The sequence below is a fragment of the Thermobia domestica genome, chromosome 3, assembly GCF_964235325.1.
Source record: "Thermobia domestica chromosome 3, izTheDome1.hap1.1, whole genome shotgun sequence".
NCBI lineage: Eukaryota > Metazoa > Arthropoda > Insecta > Zygentoma > Lepismatidae > Thermobia > Thermobia domestica.
The window spans coordinates 110,047,904-110,067,152 of NC_137456.1; the positions used below are offsets into that span (position 1 = coordinate 110,047,904).

The 19,249-nt window shown below is 36.4% G+C and overlaps 1 protein-coding gene across 2 annotated transcripts in view; it reads right to left on the reverse strand.

Annotated features, from left to right (window-relative positions):
* The window catches only part of LOC145680660 (xylosyltransferase Oxt-like), a 91,034-nt gene extending 77,152 nt beyond the window's left edge, over positions 1 to 13,882 (reverse strand). For both annotated transcript variants that reach the window (XM_081751441.1, XM_081751442.1), the window contains exons 1-2: positions 13,550 to 13,882; positions 1,173 to 1,581 (exon numbers count right to left, since the gene is read on the reverse strand). In XM_081751441.1, coding sequence (XP_081607567.1) covers positions 1,173 to 1,581; positions 13,550 to 13,738 — 598 coding nt within the window. In that variant the 5' untranslated portion in view covers positions 13,739 to 13,882. The remainder of the gene's footprint in view (positions 1 to 1,172; positions 1,582 to 13,549) is intronic.
* Positions 13,883 to 19,249: the final 5,367 nt, after the last annotated feature.

Below are 19,249 nucleotides of genomic sequence, written 5' to 3' on the forward strand. Positions count from 1 at the left end.
TATAAATATACAAGCTGAAAATACCCATTCTTCGCATGGGGGCTGTATTTGGAAGTCAATACCGTGGGAGTATCTCTATTCATCTCAGCGACCGCGAAAACTATGGATTTGACACTAATATCGGTCATTTTGGATTATTTTTACATGACTCGGTAACCCCCTCCCCAGTGAACTCTGTCCCCCATACAATGGTGGCTGAAGTTGAAAGTCATCGCTAATGGAAGTGTCACCATTGATCTCAGCGACCGCGAAAACTATGGATTTGACACTAATATCGGTAATTTTGGATTATTTTTACATGTCTCGGTATCCAGCCTGGTAACCACCGGCCCGCAACCGAATGGGGTGAATTTGGAAGTTAATGCAATCTGAGTTTCACCATTGATCTCAGCAACCGCGAAAATTATGAATTTGACACTAATATGGGTTATTTTCTACTACTTTTACATGTCCTGGCAAACGACCCCCTGGTTCGAACTTAAAAAAAAGCTTCGTCTTGGTCTGAGGCCTGGACTAAGGTACCCGTGACCAAACTTTGGTAGCTCTCGATCCAGTCGCCTGGTCCCCAGGCCGCACACAGACGCACAAAGAAACTCTTTATTTTATTCATATTATATTTCAGTTTTCATTTCTGAATTTCAGAACAAGGTTTTGGAACAATAATTATGGAGTAATTTACTCATCTGCTCACGATGTAGTAATAATAATAATAATAATAATAATAATAATAATAATAATAATAATAATAATAATAATAATAATAATAATAATAATAATAATAAGAGGAGGAGGAGAAGAAGAAGGTGGTGGTCGCGGTAAAAAAAATAATTACTTCATAATTATTGATTCCAAACATTTTTACGAACTTTAAAAAAATTAAAAACATATAAAGTGCAGTTGTTTAGGTAGCATCTTCAACATGGATAGATATACTTGACCCCAGCTTTCTTCTACTTTCTTGAGGAAGACTATTTTTTTTAATTAACAGCATTATACTTTAAGAAATACAATCCCCTGAAAATATTAACAAAAGTTACATTTGAAGATGAACACAAAGTTTGCCACGTACCTACTTGCTAATTTAAAGACACACATCTATTATACATATAATTAATTATTCAAGTTTATTTCAAGGACATGGCCACTCCTAATTCTGTATGTAAAGATCTCACCTGGAGCAAGGCAGAAGTTAGGAAGATGCGTTGGATATAGTTTACCCTGCTGAATAAGGCACGTTATATCAGCCAACTCTCGTTTGCACTTTTGTGTTCTTGCACGATGTATAGCTGAAACTGCCTCCTTTAATCCGATATCACACGATGGAACGAAATCCAAATCTTCTAATCTTAAACTAGTTCTATTTATATCCTTTTGAACACTTAACTGAGAACTGAATTTTGAATTTCTTAGAGGCATACTATCCACCGCATTATTTTCATATTGCCCTGATTTATCAGGAGGAACTTTATTTCTATGCAAACTATTCACTTGGTTGCTATTACTAGGACTATCTTCATCATCTACTGAATAATTGTCTTTAAACTTCCTAGATGATGCACCAGCTTGCAATGGGTCCACAATCTGAAAAAGAAAAAGTTAAATTTTACTTACTATTATCTGATACTTCTTTAAGACTTACGTTGTAACAGAATTTTGTAATGTTTTTCTCGAACACCATAGTAATTATTAACGAAACTTAAGAATAGAAAATCTGTATCTTATTGAAGGCATTTCTCATCAATATTTGATCATTATTGCATCGTACTTTCAAGTTATTTGCCAAAATATTTGTCACTTGCTAATGCAAGTCTACTTCCTAGTATTATTTGAAACAAAAATGATTTTTTCTTTAGTTTAGCGTCCTACGGTTATGTCCTTTAGGCTAAAGAAGATGGATGATTAACAAAGCGAATAACTGTGATTTGTGTGTGTGTGTTCTCCCATCGGGAATCGAAGCCAAGACCTTATTCACCAAAGGCACACGTTCTAGACCAGCAGGGAGGGTATTACCTGAAGTAAATAGTATTAATAAAATGTATAATTTTCTAATTTACATTCCCAATAATTTATTACATTCAATAAATGGAAAAGTAGAGTAATTTTACAACGTGGAACAACGCAAATCATTGACGTTACTTATGTCTTCTACCATACTTTTCATCACGTTCCTAATAGAACATCTCTGACTATTTTTAACTTGCTTTTCCCTTTTATCACACCTTTAGGATGTTATAATATTTTTTTTTTCTTTTAATACTCTAACAAGTTTGTTTTCCATTTTTTTTTCAAAACTAATTTCCTCTTTTTAAAACAATTTATCATTGGTTTTACGCTAGAGTCAACTTTCTTCATTTTTCTTCGCACATATTTCGCCAACTTTTACAGTTTTCGTCATATCAGTCTTCTGCTCCGTTCAGTACAATACTTCACACGAAATATTTGATGTCTCTTTATTCAGGATTCAGAATATCAGCTTTCCTTCTTCCTTCTTTCGCGAACCCATACACCTTCTTTTATTTCCTGCTTGCATATCAGTTCTTCACTAATACTATTCTTAGGTACTAAAAGCTAGTCACCAGTTCTATTTTTCCGCATTAAGCTCTATAGCAGAAACGTTTCCTTTCGTTCCAAAGATGAACTACCTTTTCAGCATTCACTTCCATTGCAGCTTCACAGCTTGCCTTCAAAAGTTCCGGAATACGTACTAAAACATAAGTTTGGTAGATGGAAGGTATCTTTCGTTGAAATCTACATGTAGAAATTAAATGCTTTGAACTTCTGAATTATATTATTAATCGGAGTCCTTAATGACATTGAAAAAGGCTATTTTGTAGGCTATATCAAGTAAAAACAAAGGAGACTGTAGACTAACCAGTCTCGGATAAGATACTTTACAAATTAACTCTATCATTTAGAGGTTAGAAAACGAACTTTTTGAATTTTTTTAGTGATTTACCCCTAGTAAGATGCCAGTAGGTACCCCCCTCCACACACACACACAAAAATTGCATTCTTCCAATTTTTGACAAATGATTAAAGGTGTTTTCAATTTTTGAACATATCTGTAAAGAAATCTGCGCGATAACTCAGCTACAGCCTTAATCTCAACAAAACTTTTACTTCTGACCCTGGATGGGGATTGGCTTTTCTCATTTATATTTATATCATCTGTAATACGACACACATCTCTGAAATACAGAAGAAAGAAAAAAATAAAATAGACTTAAAGCAATTTCACTTGAGCAAATTTAATTTTTTGTTCGATTGTGTATTAAAGAACGTGTAATGAGAGTATTCTTTTCTTGTCAACACTTTTTTTTTTTTTTTTTGAGCCTGAATGTCCTTGTGCTCTTTGCATTCCTTTCATGATACCTTCCAACATACCTTTAGCAATATGTATCTCCTTTAAGTCCTCCTTTTCAGGAGCCTTTCGAAATCGATCTGTGACTTCACCAAGCAGAGAATTTGCAAATTCTTTTCTGTCACTGTTCTTCCTTTTCCTTTCCATTACTTCTATGTTGTTCTTAGCACTGCTAGCATTTTCCAACCCATCTTCTTCCGAATTTTTCCACTTCATTTCCTCTTCTCTAAGCGTAACACTTCTTCCCTGTGCTAGCTGCTGTTCCTCCAAAAACTGCTGGAATGTTTATGAGCATTTTGAGCCAATCAGTTTCTTAGTAATTGGAACGATATGAAGCATGTTGTTATAAAACTTCACGACATCTTTCACCGTCAGAATACTGTTTAACAGGGTGTCTACTAAAATTTCAAAATGAAATTTCGTGACCGTTTCTTTCCCAAACCATAAAATTTAGTAACATTTTCAAGAGCGAATTGGGCCGAATTTTCATGCATGCGATAGAAGCGCGCTTTGCTTGCGATTTGGTAGCGTCTACAGCCGACCATAGACTTTTTGGTGGTGAATTTTGACATTTCATAGAACAAAATTTTCCAGTCTATAATTATTTTTGTAGATTAAAAAAATCGTGAGCCAAAAGCTAAATTTCTTGACTTTCGTGACCGTTTTCTGATTTCGTGACCGATAGACACTCTGTTTAAGGTTCTACAAGGCATCTTCATCTTTTCCTCTGTAAGAGTATTTTTTGAAATGAAGATTTTTCTTTCAATGTCAGCATTGCCATGGAAGCAAGGTTGCCGCTTTTATTACTTTATTTACCAAAAGCAACTTTGGTGAACAATCCTCCCTCTTTAGTCCCATGAAAGAAACCGAGTAACTGTCAATATATGAAGATGATTTCACTTCCAACAGGTTCATCCTCAAGCAGCAGACATTTCCACTCGTCAACCAGTTTATCATTCGGAATGGCCACAGGTAATATTTTTGCCATAGTTCTGATATATCTGCAGCTATTTTGTAATTTTCTTGTCTGAGGGTTGAGAAATGCAAGTGCTTGTTTAATGTGAACAGAATGAGTCATTGTATTTTGTACCAAATATTTATCACATAAAATATGATGTCCTTGTACATTCTTCAAGAGTTACAGATCATTTACTTGTGGTAACTTAGACGATTCATATTTTGTTTGCTCTGAAACGACAACTTGTTGAAAGACAGTAAATTATCAGATTTGAACAACCTATTATCTGTCCAATCATATCAAAATGACTTCATTTCACTAACAGCAGTACTTTTAGGCACTCTGCCTATGATAGTTTCAATGGCCTCTCATAACTCTGGATATAAAACACGTATCAGTGGAACTTTTCAAATTCTATATCGCTGTGTTAAGTTGAATCCTGTGAAGTAGAACTAAAAGAGGGTTGTGCTAATTACTCCGAAATACAGTCCAAATTTTACATATTTCTGTTTTTTGAAATATAATCGTGTTTTGAAATGAATTGTGTGGTTTCATACATTAGAGAAAGTTCAACGAACGAATATCAAATAGATATATACAAAATGCCACCAAAAAGAAACGAAGTGCAATATTAAAAACTGAAATGAAATCTTTGAGTTTTACGTCCCACGGTTATGCCGGTTAGGCTAAAGGAGACAGTGATGATGAGTAATGAATGAAATGGTGGAATGAAGAGAAGTGGGAGGAAACGGGAGAACCCCGAGAAAACCCACGCACACGGTGTTTGTCCACCACAAAATTCACTTGGCGGGGGCTGGGATCGAACCCGGGACCCCAAGCACCAGACGTGAACGCTCTACCACCGAGCCACCGCGGCCCCTATTAAAAACTGAATCACCGAGAAGTGATAACCTGTTGCAAATTCACTTGTAGTGAACAAAAAAAGGTAAGAAACAGAGAAGGGTCTTCCTGGCAACCTCCCTCCTAGGAGACAGAAATCCCGCTAACTTCCCACATAAGCTGACTATATTTACTTTGTATTATGTGGTCTCCTATTCGTCATCATCATTATTATTTTATTTAATCACCGACATATTCCAGTACATTGGCCACAATCCAAACAATTTGACTAAGGAGAGGTAAGAAAAGGAAGACTGATAGATACTTTCCCCCCCAAAAAAAGAAACTTTTAGTTGAAGGAGAGACTCGCTCCAATCCTTGTCAATATTATTTCAATAAAATGAAACGAAATGTCTAATTAACGTCCATTATTTCTCTGGACGCTAAAAGAAATGGGTGATTAATGAAATTGATGACTATGTGAAAATTGCTTGCGATGGATACAGATGTGAAAGGAAACGAGACAATGCCGAAACAAAAGTATCCATCATAAATTCAGATAGCTTGCGATCGAGTCAGGGACTTATCGCACCATAGGTACTGTAAGAGCTCTTTGTTTTACACCCTGTCCCCTTCCTCTATTAAAAAATGAACCTAAATTAAAATAAAAATCATAATGCCCCATGATTATGGCTTCTAGGTGAAAGAAGACTGATAATTACTGAAAGTAAATCTATGGTGGAATGAGAATGCAGGTGGGAACGAGGATATATATATATATATGTTTATCAAACTTAAATAATAAGGTCGAAATTTTATAAACAACCGTACAGTTTTAACGAATCATTATCAACGATGTTGAAAAAAAACTTATAATTACATTATTTCTTATAACATGAACTTGAACATTCCTGAGCTAAATCTTCGACATGTAAACGCATTTGTCAACTTGCATGTAACAAGAATGAGAAAACAAAAGAAAAAAGAAAAAAAAGCTAATTGATCACTGACAGCAAACTCACTCAACTGTAGTGTTATTTGAAAAAGACTAATTTTGTGCATAGGTTTAAAGTCCTTTGTGGTAGTTTATATAAAACACGAATAATTAATGTAAAAATACTAATGGCAACGTTCTGAAAAGATATTGTGTTTTGGATCACGTTGAAAACACGCAGCAACAAAAGAACTTCAAAGTAGTGTAACTGCATTGAAGATTAATATTGTGAAAAATTAATTATGTGCACAAATTATGTATGCTTATTGAAATATAGTAATTGTAAAGATCTACTACCATATATAGTATTTTGACCTCCATTTTAATTTAAACCTACAAGAAATTCAAGAGACCGATACCCTGATAACAGTTATAAAGCACAGAGACCGACAGAAATATTCGAATAGTAAAACACTTTATCGTATGTATTATAAACAATATAATATTTATTTAGTAGTACTGAATTTGTAAAACATATAAGCGTTACCATTGTGTGTCACCGAAACTATATTTAAAATGCCATAATGCATGAACACAATCTATAGTGAATTTATCCTGCGGTCCCACGTATCGGACGACATAAGTTTTCGAATGTACCCAAAGAGTAGAAAGCCACATGATTGGATGCATATTTTATGCCCTCACCATACAGTCGTTGTATTCACACTGTGTCTCGCAACAGCAACTCGTAGGCGTTACTCGTACTACTCGTAAGCGTTCATAAGTGCTTCTCATAAGCGTGTGATGTACTCGTAAGCGTTCATAAGTGAAATGGGACGTAAAGGTACGGACACAACGGTGGAAGAGAGAAATATTGTAATTAATCTGTACAAACAACACAAATCCCTCTCTCAAATTGCCAGTAAAGTGAAGAGAAGCAAAACGACCGTGTTGTCTATCATTCAGTGCTTCTAACAATAGCGTTATGAATAAGCCGAGATGTGGCGCTCCTTCTAAACTTAGTACTAGAGACATGAGGCAAATAATAAAAATGGTGAAGCAGAATCCAAGGATGACGGCACCTGAAATTACAGGAAGCTTTCAAGGATATTCTGGCATACAAAAACAGTTGAGTAGGTTTTACATAATACTAATTACAATGCCTGTGTTCCTAGAGGGAAACCATATGTCAATCGTGTGAATTAGAGAAAGCGTCTCGAATTTGCAAACTAGTATGTGGGCAAACCAACAGAATTTTGGGATCACTTTCTCTGGTCGGACGAGAGCAAATTCTGCTTATACAAAGGTGATGAACGTGTTACAGTTCGGAAGCTACTAAATACAGAATGGGAACCTAAGAACATACTAGCAACAGTGAAACATGGACGCAGCAGAGTGATAGTATGGGGCTGTATGGCTTCATCAGGCGTTGGGGAACTGGTGTTTACAGATGGGATCATGGACAAGTTTGAATACAAGAGGATTTTTGAAAAGAATCTTAAAGAAGAGTGCTGAGGCTGGGGTTGGGAAATAATTATACTTCCAGCAAGACAGTGATCCAACGCATACTGCGGAAATTGTGTGACTTTGGATCGTGTACAATACTCCCCACACTTTGAAAACACCACCCCACTCTCTATAGATTTAAAACCTATTGAGAACATCTAAAATGCACTCGAAGATTGTGTTAGGAAACATCACATCAATAGTAAGGGCCATCTGAAAGAACTTCTTCAAACAGAGTGGAGACATATGAACTAGACTCTGCAGTCATCAAAAATAAAAATAATAATAATAAAAAAAATAAGTGCAGTCAATGTCCAAAATACTATCGGCAGTAAATCATAGAAAAGAGACGATAACTAAATACTAGCTTTTCTCTGTTCGAATACTTCCGTCCAGATGTAAACACACTATCTTAGTTCGTTCTGGTATTGGAGATACGTATTAGTTGCTTTTCATAAGTTTATATGTTTCGTAGAAGACTCAACTATACTTTGAACCAGTTGTATTTATGTAGCTTTCTTTGCATACTTACAGCAATGATAGAACTAGTAAACATGTTTATGTTCGAATACTTACGTCGGCCTCTGTATATAGTTTTCACAAGTACAGTTGCTGTACAGTGCCACAACTCGTAGGTGACGTAGAATTTATTTTCCAATGTATTCGCAGTATCGGAAATTACTACACGCAAAAAAGGTCAGTCTCTATTTATCTTGTAAAATGTATTCCATACGTTCTATTAGTAAGTATTAATTTGTACACTTGTTCAGTATCATATTATATATGATAAATTGAAGAAATAACCGATTTTACATTATTCAGTTCCAGCTTATCATGCCGATGTGTAAATAACTACGCTACCCAGTCCGCTCCATGAACATAAATACATTCTATCAAGATAACTCATGAAGTCGGTGTTCAGCCACTGTATTACATGTATTATATGTTAACGCATTGGAAGGGTGAGCTGAATAACCGGTTTTGATTCGCTGTTCAGTCGTGCATTTTTTAAAACTCTGTATATAACTGAATACCTAAAATTAAATACGTCCGAAATCCACCGGAATATTTTTTGTTTGTTTGTTTTAGAGAAACAAAAAACATTAAAATATTGAAAGTTTTGGTTTGGAAGTGCTCTTTTGTGGTTTGTCTGATTATGTTCCTTGTTAACCCTCGTTACAGTTCCAATTGCACGGCATAAATCAATGTGAAAAATATGTAGTTATACCGTGGACCTGGGATGTTTTTCAATTCAAATCCCCAAACTGAAGGTTTGTGTGTGTGTGTGTGTGTGTGTATTGTTAGGTACCGCTGTATGTTCAAAATACAAATAATTGGTTTCATTTTAATACACAAATTAAAAACGTAATTTTTATATCGAAGTCTTGGCCCTGTCCCCCAAGCAAATCCTGAAATGACGCCACTATATTCTGTTACATGTTACTGAGTGCTTGTGGTAATGTTATGTATAAAAAAAATGTATCGAAATCAAACAGCTTAAAAAGTACTGACGCACCGACTTCAAAAATGGGTAATTGGGAAGTGACTAACTTTGGCTTCTCGTTGTTTGCGACTAAAGTTAAATAAAGCGTTACAGCCGAATAAAATTTTTTGGGGTCATTTAAGTTTTCCACTGCAGTGATATGATTCGCCTGAATGAGGGATGTCGTATTATTCGGCTGAAATTATTTTGTATTAAAGATATGATTTTGATTTAAGCTTAAGTTGTAATTCTATCCAACTGAAAAGCCCTTAGAACACAGATCAAGTACAATAATAACAGAAACTTAGAAAATACGAAAAAAGTAGATTTTGGATAGTTTTCAATTCAGCTCCTCAATTGAATTCGCCCCTATAAAAGGATTGTTGTGATATAAAATTGGTTATTTCCTCAGTTTATCGCATATAATTCATCCGCATGAGGTATTTGTAGCATAAGCACTGGGTTGTCAACGCACAATAAAAGTTGTAGTACACTGCATGAAGAGCATTTCTATTTCAAGTGTGCCCCTGCTGGCGCTGGTGTCGATGTCGGTTTTCTCGTATTTCCCTCCAAAGAGAAGAGACAAATAGCTGTGACCGAGGTCAATCAGTAGTTGAATGTGGACAGGGTTGCCACACTGAATTATTTTAATGGGCTTCGCTATGCACTGTCTTGTTAGCCATTCTGAGAAGCGTACGATCTTCACTCGCCAAGACTAAACGACTAAATGGCAAATTGGCAACAGAGACAAGATCATTCACTTCTTTCTCCCAAAGCAAAGGGAAGGTTTCATCTGTAAAAGGGCGGCGGGGTGTGGCTGAATTATGTTTCACATATTTTCCGAGGGTACACGTGAAATAAAAAGGCTTTAATCTGAGTGGTTTAGCATCGACTTCAAGAAAGAATATATGTCGAGAACAGCGTGGGTAGTGTACGATTAGCATATTAGCACGGTAAGCTGGAGACTCTCCCATTCGATTCTTGACCAAGTCGTGCATTTTTCACTCTTTCAATATCATTATCTAATTTCTTTATAACTTTTTAAGTTGTTATCTGTTTAGTAAACCCTGGCGGATATAAGGACGAAAACGAAAAATGACAGAAAATGTTTCTATATTGTGAAGACACTGTTCAATGTGATAAAACTGAATCACATCTGTTACGACAATACTTAACTTACTAATTACAGTAAATAACTGGAATAAGATCAACATATGAATTTAATTACAGTGTATAACTAGATATGCTTGCACGAAAATGGTGGAGGATGGCAGTACTCACCTCTGGGGCCATGTGAGCTTGTAGTAAACTATATTGTATCCATGGATTCTCTCTCGTTTCCTCCCATATTCTCACTTCACCAACTAATTTCATAATCACTTTAATTAATCCTTCGTCTCCTTTATCGGACGTAAAATGGAAAGGTTCCCTTTGTTCTCTCTTTTCGTGCTTGTACTAGGGATGGCCACAAAATTCCGGTTCCAGCGGAACCGGTTCTTGGAGATCCGGTTTTCAGAACCGGTTCCAGACCTGGATCCGAAAACTCGGTTCCGGAACTGGATCCGTTCAGATCCAAAAACTGGTTCCACCAGGAACCAGTTCCGGCCATCCCTAGCTTGTACATAAGGATTATTTTCGTGATTTAGCGAGAAGTATTCGAAGCGAAGTGGAAGATAGGGGGTTAAAGAGATGTAGGGTACGAAGGCGTAGGGCGGGCTTTTTTTTTACCATTGACATAGTCCCTTGGGTAAGATTACGAAATATGCACTTGTTTGACACTGGTACCGTAGCTAAAATATTTAATAATATATATTAATGTTGGTTAACTGCCACAGATGGCGGGTCCGAAATACAAAAATTTACGGGGAAATGAACAGAATTAGATTAGGGATTAGGATTTAGATTTCTGGGCTTTCGGCATCTATGACCATGTTAGCCCGTCAAATATGAGGGATAACGTCATTTGGCGAGCACATTATCCGATGAAAGGAAGATAGGATTGGGGATGAAAGGAAGCGGCCTGGGACCTATATGTTAGGTACCACCCCGGCATTTGCCTAGTGTGAATGAGGAAACCCAGGCAAACCTCACTGAGGATGGCTGCCCTGAAAAAGCTTCTACACTTTTTCGACCGAGTGCCCCTGCCGGGAATCGAACCCGGGACCGCTCGCATCAAAGGCGAGAGCTTTAGCGACTACGCCACGCGAAAATGAACAATCAGACGAAATGCCAGCATGAGACTAATAAAAGAATTAATAAATGTCATCACAATAGGGTAAGTAATTATGGAAATTAAATTGTGGACTATACGTCTTCACATATTTTGATGAAATACTGTATTAGATAAATATCATAATGTGTCAGTGTTTTAAACAAACTCTTCTTAACTAACCTAGGACGTGTATGCTGAAATAATGAAGGGAAATACATAAATGCGCCCAAACTGGCTGCTCTTGTATGGCAACCTGGCACATCTAAGAAATAATTTCGTATGCGTTTAGTAGCTTTTGATGTTCAAGGGACTAGTGAGAAAGTAAGAATTCATTGTTTTTGCCATTTCTGAATAGTGCGCAGTTTGCAACACTTAACAGTTTAAATGTACTAATTTTGTACAGTAATAAATACAGATGCAAAGTACTTAGTGAAAAGCAAAGAGAGCAGGACTGTAAGAAACATTTGTCATTAACAGTTAGGAGTGAAATAAAACAGAAGTAATTGTGAATAAGATATATATATATATATATATATATATATATATATATATATATATATATATATATATATATATATACTACACCGTTAGAAACACAGTAATGCACTAATGGAAACAGGGACACTACTTCCGCAGACAATTCTACCTGTTATAGTCAATTTTTTTTTTAAATTTTCACATTTTTGGCATGTTGGCTCGCCTACATTCACAGGGTGTCTACTAAAATTCCAAAATGAAACTTCGGGACCTTTTCTATACCAAATCATAAGATTTCCTAATATTTTCAAGAGCGAATTTGGGTGCGAATGAGGCCGAATTTTCATCCATGCTACAGAAACGTACTTTGCTTGAGATTTGGTAGCGTCTAAAGCCGGTCATAGACATTTTTAATGGTGAATTTTGACGTTTTATAGAACAAAATTTTCCAATCTGTACTTACATTTGCACAGTTAAAAAAAAAAAAAAAAAAAAAAAAAAAAAAAAAAAAAAAAAAATGACCCAAAAGCTAAATTTCGTGACTTTCATGACCGATAGACACCCTGATTCACTAACTTTCGGTTAGGTTAGGTATCGTTCGCTCTAAATTTTTATCATGGTTGCCAATTATGATATGACTGGTTGCTAGGTTAGGTTAGCTTAAGACGACCTTTCTATATTTACTAACCCACACACTTGTTTTCTATACACACTTACATTTCCGTTTCACTTTGTTTAAAGATTGCATAAATACGCAATTTCACCTGCAAATTTTCTATTTGGTAGAATGGTTTGCGGAAAACCGAAACAGGTTCATATACGCTTCATTCGGAGTCATCATCGGCAGAAGATTAGGGGTTATGTTTAGTTGAAGGGATCCAGAAGTACGGTACGTTAAAAACAGAAGATTTACTGGAAAAATGAGTTGAAGTAACGGAATCGTAACTGATTTTTGTCATTTAAAAATGAAATCGTACTACATGTTGCGGAAATGAGAAATGCAAAATGTTGTAGAAACTACATGTACTTACCGGAAGCGCACGTAAGGAATATATAAACAAATATGCAAGTAGTTAACCCTAGCCTAAAGTAACCAAACTTAATATAATATTAACAGAAATAGGCGAAATTTCATCATTTTTTGAAAAATAAAGCTGGATCCCATTAACTAAACACAGGCCAGCCTTAATATTTAAATCGGTAAATGTTTAGCAGACGGGAACCAGAAGTACAAATACCTAGACCTATAAAAACCTAACCAAATCTAACCTCACCTAAACCTGAACTAACCTAATAATAATAGATATAATTGAAATTATATCATTTTTTCGAAAATTATGCTGGACCTGCACTAACATAATCTAACCAAACCTAACCTAATATGAACAGAAACTACTGAAATTGTAACATCTTTTGGAAAAAATAGCTGCACCCCTTTTGCTAAACAATGTCTAAATTTTATCTTAAATATTCCACTTTGTGAACTGGTTATTCGAAATCTATACTTTCCGTCGCAATTCGCTAACTGCGCCCTGAACCTGTTAGGTACACGCCTTCCTGTATTCCCTCCAGCCGATTAAATAGTTTCGTTGTACCACCATGTGTCACAAAAATGACATTGGGAGATAATATAGACCTTTAAGCTATACAGAAACAAATTTATGTAAACCAGAGAAGCAGTAAATTAATTTACAATATTGTTGTCAATAGTTAAAGAATCGCTTAAAATCTTAATACGGAAGTAAGTCGATCTTCATATATAAAGAATCATATCTTACCTCTGATTTTATTTTTTCCTGGCTATGTACAATACCGTGTTCCATTCCATTAACCTGATTTTCTTCTGCATCTATTCTCAAAAACTTGCATGCAAGAAAGACTTGCACACTCAATATAAGGCTACCTAATACAAAGAACAATCGATATCTTCTTGTCCATTTTATGCCTAAACCTTTCGTTGCGGCCATGGCTATGCAACATCAACAATAGCACCATAACACAACACTCAATATAAAATCAACAACAATAAATCTTCGTTCAACCCATTCACCATAGCAAGTTACGGCTAAGCCCACTGCTTCCACTTTTGATCTTCTTCTTTCTTTTCTTTCTATAAAAGGCTGTAGTATGTGCTTCTGTGACAATCGTAACGCAGTGCAGACAATTCGTTGCATGATATTTTCATTTAACAATTTGAATGACAGATTGTTGTTCTTCCTTCCTCGATCTTGCTTCAACGACTAGAACCTAGAATTCAATATATTTATGTTTTACCGCCCCTACCGTACTTGCCCTTATATCCTACAAATGCATGGAATTACCCCACTCATATAATTAACGTCAAGACTAGTATAGTGACCCTAAAGAAAATACCGTTCTTGACACGTCTATCGTATTACCCAAGGTGGTGTTACCCCTAGTAAATACTACATTAAAAGCGGTGTTATGCTTACTGGATTTCAATGGAATGAAATGATATTTCTAATTTAACGTCCTATAATTACGCAACGAGGCTAAGGGAGAAGGGATGATGGTGGAATGATGCAAATGGGAGAAAACCGAAGAATCCCGAGAAAAGCCACGCACCGGTGTTTGGTCACCACAAAGGGAACCGGTCAAAATCCCCACAGCCAAAACCCCCACACTCAAGAAATGTCAAAACGCCCACACGATCGGTCATAACCCCCACACAAATGGACAAATCCCCCAAACGCACGAACGGTCAAAACCCCCACAGCCAAAACCCCCACACTCAAGAAATGTCAAAACGCCCACACGATCGGTCATAACCCCCACACAAATGGACAAATCCCCCAAACGCACGAACGGTCAAAACCCCCACAGCCAAAACCCCCACACTCAAGAAATGTCAAAACGCCCACACGATCGGTCAAAACCCCCACACAAATGGACAAAACAGCCACACATAGCAACGGTCACAATCCCCACATAAATGGACAAAACCCCCACACAAATGGACAAAACTCCCACACAATCGGTCAAATCTCCCACACTCTGAAATGATCCTGGTTGTATGTCTTGCCCTTGTACTTTTTAATAACATTTTTTATTCCACTTAAACCGATGTTGCAACTATTCTTCTTGCACTGTTTTGTAATGACAGAAACACTAAGGTGGGCGTCGTAAAGAGCCGCAACAAAGACGTGCAATCACGGTATTTTCAGAGTGTGGGGGATTTGTCCGATTGTGTGGGGGTTTTGTCCATTTGTGTGGGGGTTTTGTCCATTTATGTGGAGATTGTGACCGTTTCTATGTGTGGGAGTTTTGTCCATTTGTGTGGGGGTTTTGACCGATCGTGTGGGCGTTTTGACATTTCTTGAGTGTGGGGGTTTTGGCTGTGGGGCTTTTGACCGTTCGTGCATTTGGGGGATTTGTCCATTTGTGTGGGGGTTATGACCGATCGTGTGGGCGTTTTGACATTTCTTGAGTGTGGGGGTTTTGGCTGTGGGGGTTTTGACCGTTCGTGCGTTTGGGGGATTTGTCCATTTGTGTGGGGGTTATGACCGATCGTGTGGGCGTTTTGACATTTCTTGAGTGTGGGGGTTTTGGCTGTGGGGGTTTTGACCTAGACCCACCACAAAACCCCTGATCAGATCGAACCAGAGACTACACGCACCAGAGGTGAGCGCTGTACCACTGAGCAACCGCACCCGCTATTGGATTTCAAGTTTGGAAAACTAAACTGGAACCTTCTTAACCTGCTTAGAAACGAATTTGCACAAGTTGTGAGGAATGAGAAATTTACAAAGAAAATTTCCACTCACCCTTCTTACAGCCACTCGCCGATTTCTGATAACTATGGGTGGGGGAAAACATTCAGGTATGTGTGTTTTGTTGTTAGATATCCATCCAAAGAAACATGCAAATGTATTTACATCCTTACGGTCCCAGAAAACTTTATTAGGGGGAGGGGTAGAATTGGCGCCCATCTTACAGCGTCGTATTGTAAGAATAGAATATTACAATGCGTCCATGAGTCCTCTTTTCAGGGCCGTATAAATAATAAAAAATATAGGAAATGTGTAGAATCTTATATTCTGTTTGTTTCCTATGAACAATAATGATTTTAAGATACTTTAAATCACGGGTGCCAATCCCCTCCAAAGGTTATGACACCAATCTCCCAAATTAACAAAATAACCCCCTCACATTTGATTTTATACCTCTTCCTAGGATAACATGTGAGATAATTGGTGAAAAAAAAGGGGGGAGGACTCAAGGCTCACATTGCAATGACACAAACTTTCGATTTAAATGTAATTTATTTCAACGTAAAATTGATAATTAATCTTTGTACACTTTAGGGTGTTTCATTTTGTAAGGCATAAAATAAAATGTAAAATTTTTGCAGACTTTGCTACTGCTCCGAGTCTCCATGATGTAAAAGTTATGTAGAACTATAACAAATTTCAAGAAAATTGAAAAATATCTTGTGGTTGCACACTGGTCAATTTTGTAAAAGTAGGCAAAAATGCGAGTTTTCAATGTAAATAATTTTTAGTTTTAAAACTAGACACTAAAATTAACGGTAGTATGACAGGCAAAATATGTGTTTTATTAATCAACTTTGAATTATGCAATCCCTTCTTTTGTTCACTTGACGACTTTTCTGTGATGCTCGACTATCCTCAACAAGAGTTTTTGTTCTTCGTCCCTGACTGAGACCCCAATAGTACCCGAGAGACTTTTATTTATTTATTTATTTATTTTGTTATTAGAGCAATTCCTCTTTCTATGGCACAGTTAATTAAAAATTATTGTTATTTTACTTACCTAAAATTCCCTATACACTTCGATATTCATTTGTAACCAGTATTTTACTGATTTATTTTTTACACGTAAGTTTATGTTAAAATTAGCGTTTACTTAGGCATATTGTTATATTTATTTTGACATCCGTTAACGAAAAGCAAGGCCACATGATGAAAAGGAAGACATATTTTCTTAAAGATACAGAAAAAATTACAGAGTTCCAGAAATTGTAAGATGTAAAAATTACATCAAGTTACACAAGTGAAAATGATTAACAAAAACATTCAACTTGATGAATGTAACGTTTTAACAACAATCTTTGTCTTTATTTATTCGTTAAGGAAAACTGATCAATAATGTCCGCATTCATTCAAATTTTCAGTCTCGCTACTTAAAATTAGTGTTATTTAACCAAGTATCCCCATGCTTGTTCCGAGGCGATTTTTTTTATAATTTTGACCCGACTTATGGTTTTCTCAGTTAAGCAGCTTGTTACAGAGTGAAAGCAAAATTCTGTAAAGCCCATTTAAATTTGGAAATCCTGAGAGATGTAAACTGTGTATGGCTTAATAAAACCTCATTTAATCCAAAGCTTCATAGTTGCTTCCATGCTGTTTTCCTCTTCATCATTATTTTCTTCTCCATCTAAATCTTCTTGAGCATCTTCTGAGTCTAATTTACTACCAATGTTCATGTCTTCTTGAAAATCTTAGATTATTATTATTATTATTATTATTATTATTATTATTATTATTATTATTATTATTATTATTATTATTATTATTATTGGTTTGGGCAACAAATCAGAAATGTCTATTTTGTGGTGTGAGGTCTTGTATATGAATGAAAAGTTTCTTTTTTTTTTTAAAAAAAAAAAAAAGCTCTCATCTGTTTCTTCATTATTAAGATTCAGTTATTACTTCATTAACTGTCAGCTCGTTCAGAAACATTTTCCCCTTCCGTGATCTTTTGGTTGTTTCATGTTTGGAAGTTCATGTTTTCCAACAAATGCTTCTGTCTCTGAACATATATTATTCCACGATTAATCATTCCTTAGTGAACTAAGCTTCTTTTTTTTATTCCATCAATCACTGAATAAACTATTAAATAATCAACTGTTGTGCCTTGAAGATAAACCGTCACAGGGTTAAGAACTTTAAATACCTGGAGCAGAAAGGGGCAATAATGTTGTAATTGATTGAGTACCTAGCTTTTACCTTTATTTAACCTTACGTGAAATGAGGCAATTTTAATTATTTTACATTAAAAAAATCCTCCCAAATTTTAATGACGCCATTGGTGTTATGTTCCCCCCATGTGGGCACCTTGTTTTAAATACAGAGAGGGTAAAAATATTGGAAACACAAAAATATTGAGCATGATCGGAGAGGAATTTCATAGCTCCAGGAGAATTTTCCTCAGGCTACCCCACAGGCCTGGTGTTAGTGATTTGACACAAAGACGATGTTAAGCAGTGTGAAAATGACATCGCGGCTGTTACAGAACTAGGTGAATGAACGAACGAACGAGTAGGGAGCACCCCACGGTGATCTTTCTATATACACAATGTATTATTAGTAATACCTCAGCTAACATGGTAAACACAGACCATTGATATACCAATAGTTGTATAATTCGTTAGTGGTCAGCGAAAAAAATCATTTGGTAAGATCAGTGACTGAGCAAATTTGTCGCCTCAAAATTCTATGTATCAATCAGATATGGTACGTTCACTATTTTAACTCTAAGCATTTTTTTCTTTGCTAGCCGGAGATAGCTACACGCTCGAGGGTTACGCCCTTTATGGGGAGATGGGTAGTAGCGTAAGGAAGAAGGAGTAGTAGTTGTAGTTGGTCTATGGGATAATGTCGTACTGAGGCAGGAGAGAGATAAAAAGTGCAGATAGAATAAATGAAGGAGGGCAATAGGATAATTACAGAGAGGAAATTTTATTTATTTATTTATTTCAAGCATTGCCCGGTAGAATATTGTGATCTTTAGATCACAATCATGAGATGAACATGGAAAGGCGACATTTGATGTGGCAAAGCGCACTGGGCTATGTTAATTGACCGATGTTAGTTAATCTTCTCGCTTGGGAGGCTGCTCCAAGCATTGATGGCAGACAGGAGAAAGCCCAGATTGTAGTCCGCGTCAATTATGAATGATTAGATTTCTTCCTGAAGGTTTAGTAACAACGCACTGCAAGCTTATTGGCTGATGCCACACGCCTATTCGGGTGACGCGAACTATAGTAACAGAGGTGTTACAGTGGGTATGATAGACAGATGAGAAACTGAGTATCGTAGTTTTCAAATCTTCCGATAAGGGTAGATAGTTGTGGTTTGGAGGTAGATTGTAGTGGTAAATCGTAAAGGATGTGATAATGGTCTATTTATAATAGAAGCTGAAATAAGAAAGTCTATGTAGGCGTTCATGGTGTCTACAAGGAGCGGATGGCGTTCATACGAGTGTCTATCGATATATTTGAGACGGAGAGATTCAAGATGAAAGAGAATGTGTGGGAGTTGTGTTCTTCCATACAATTTGTATGTCGGATGGAGCAGTATTATCCTATATGCAGTGTGAAGTGCATGGTGTTCAAAGATCTTTAATTTGTTGCAGACGGACGGAGGTGCAGGATTCCAAGTCAGATTAACATACTTCAGAACCATGGGCGGAGTTAGGAATTGTCTCCTCGGGGG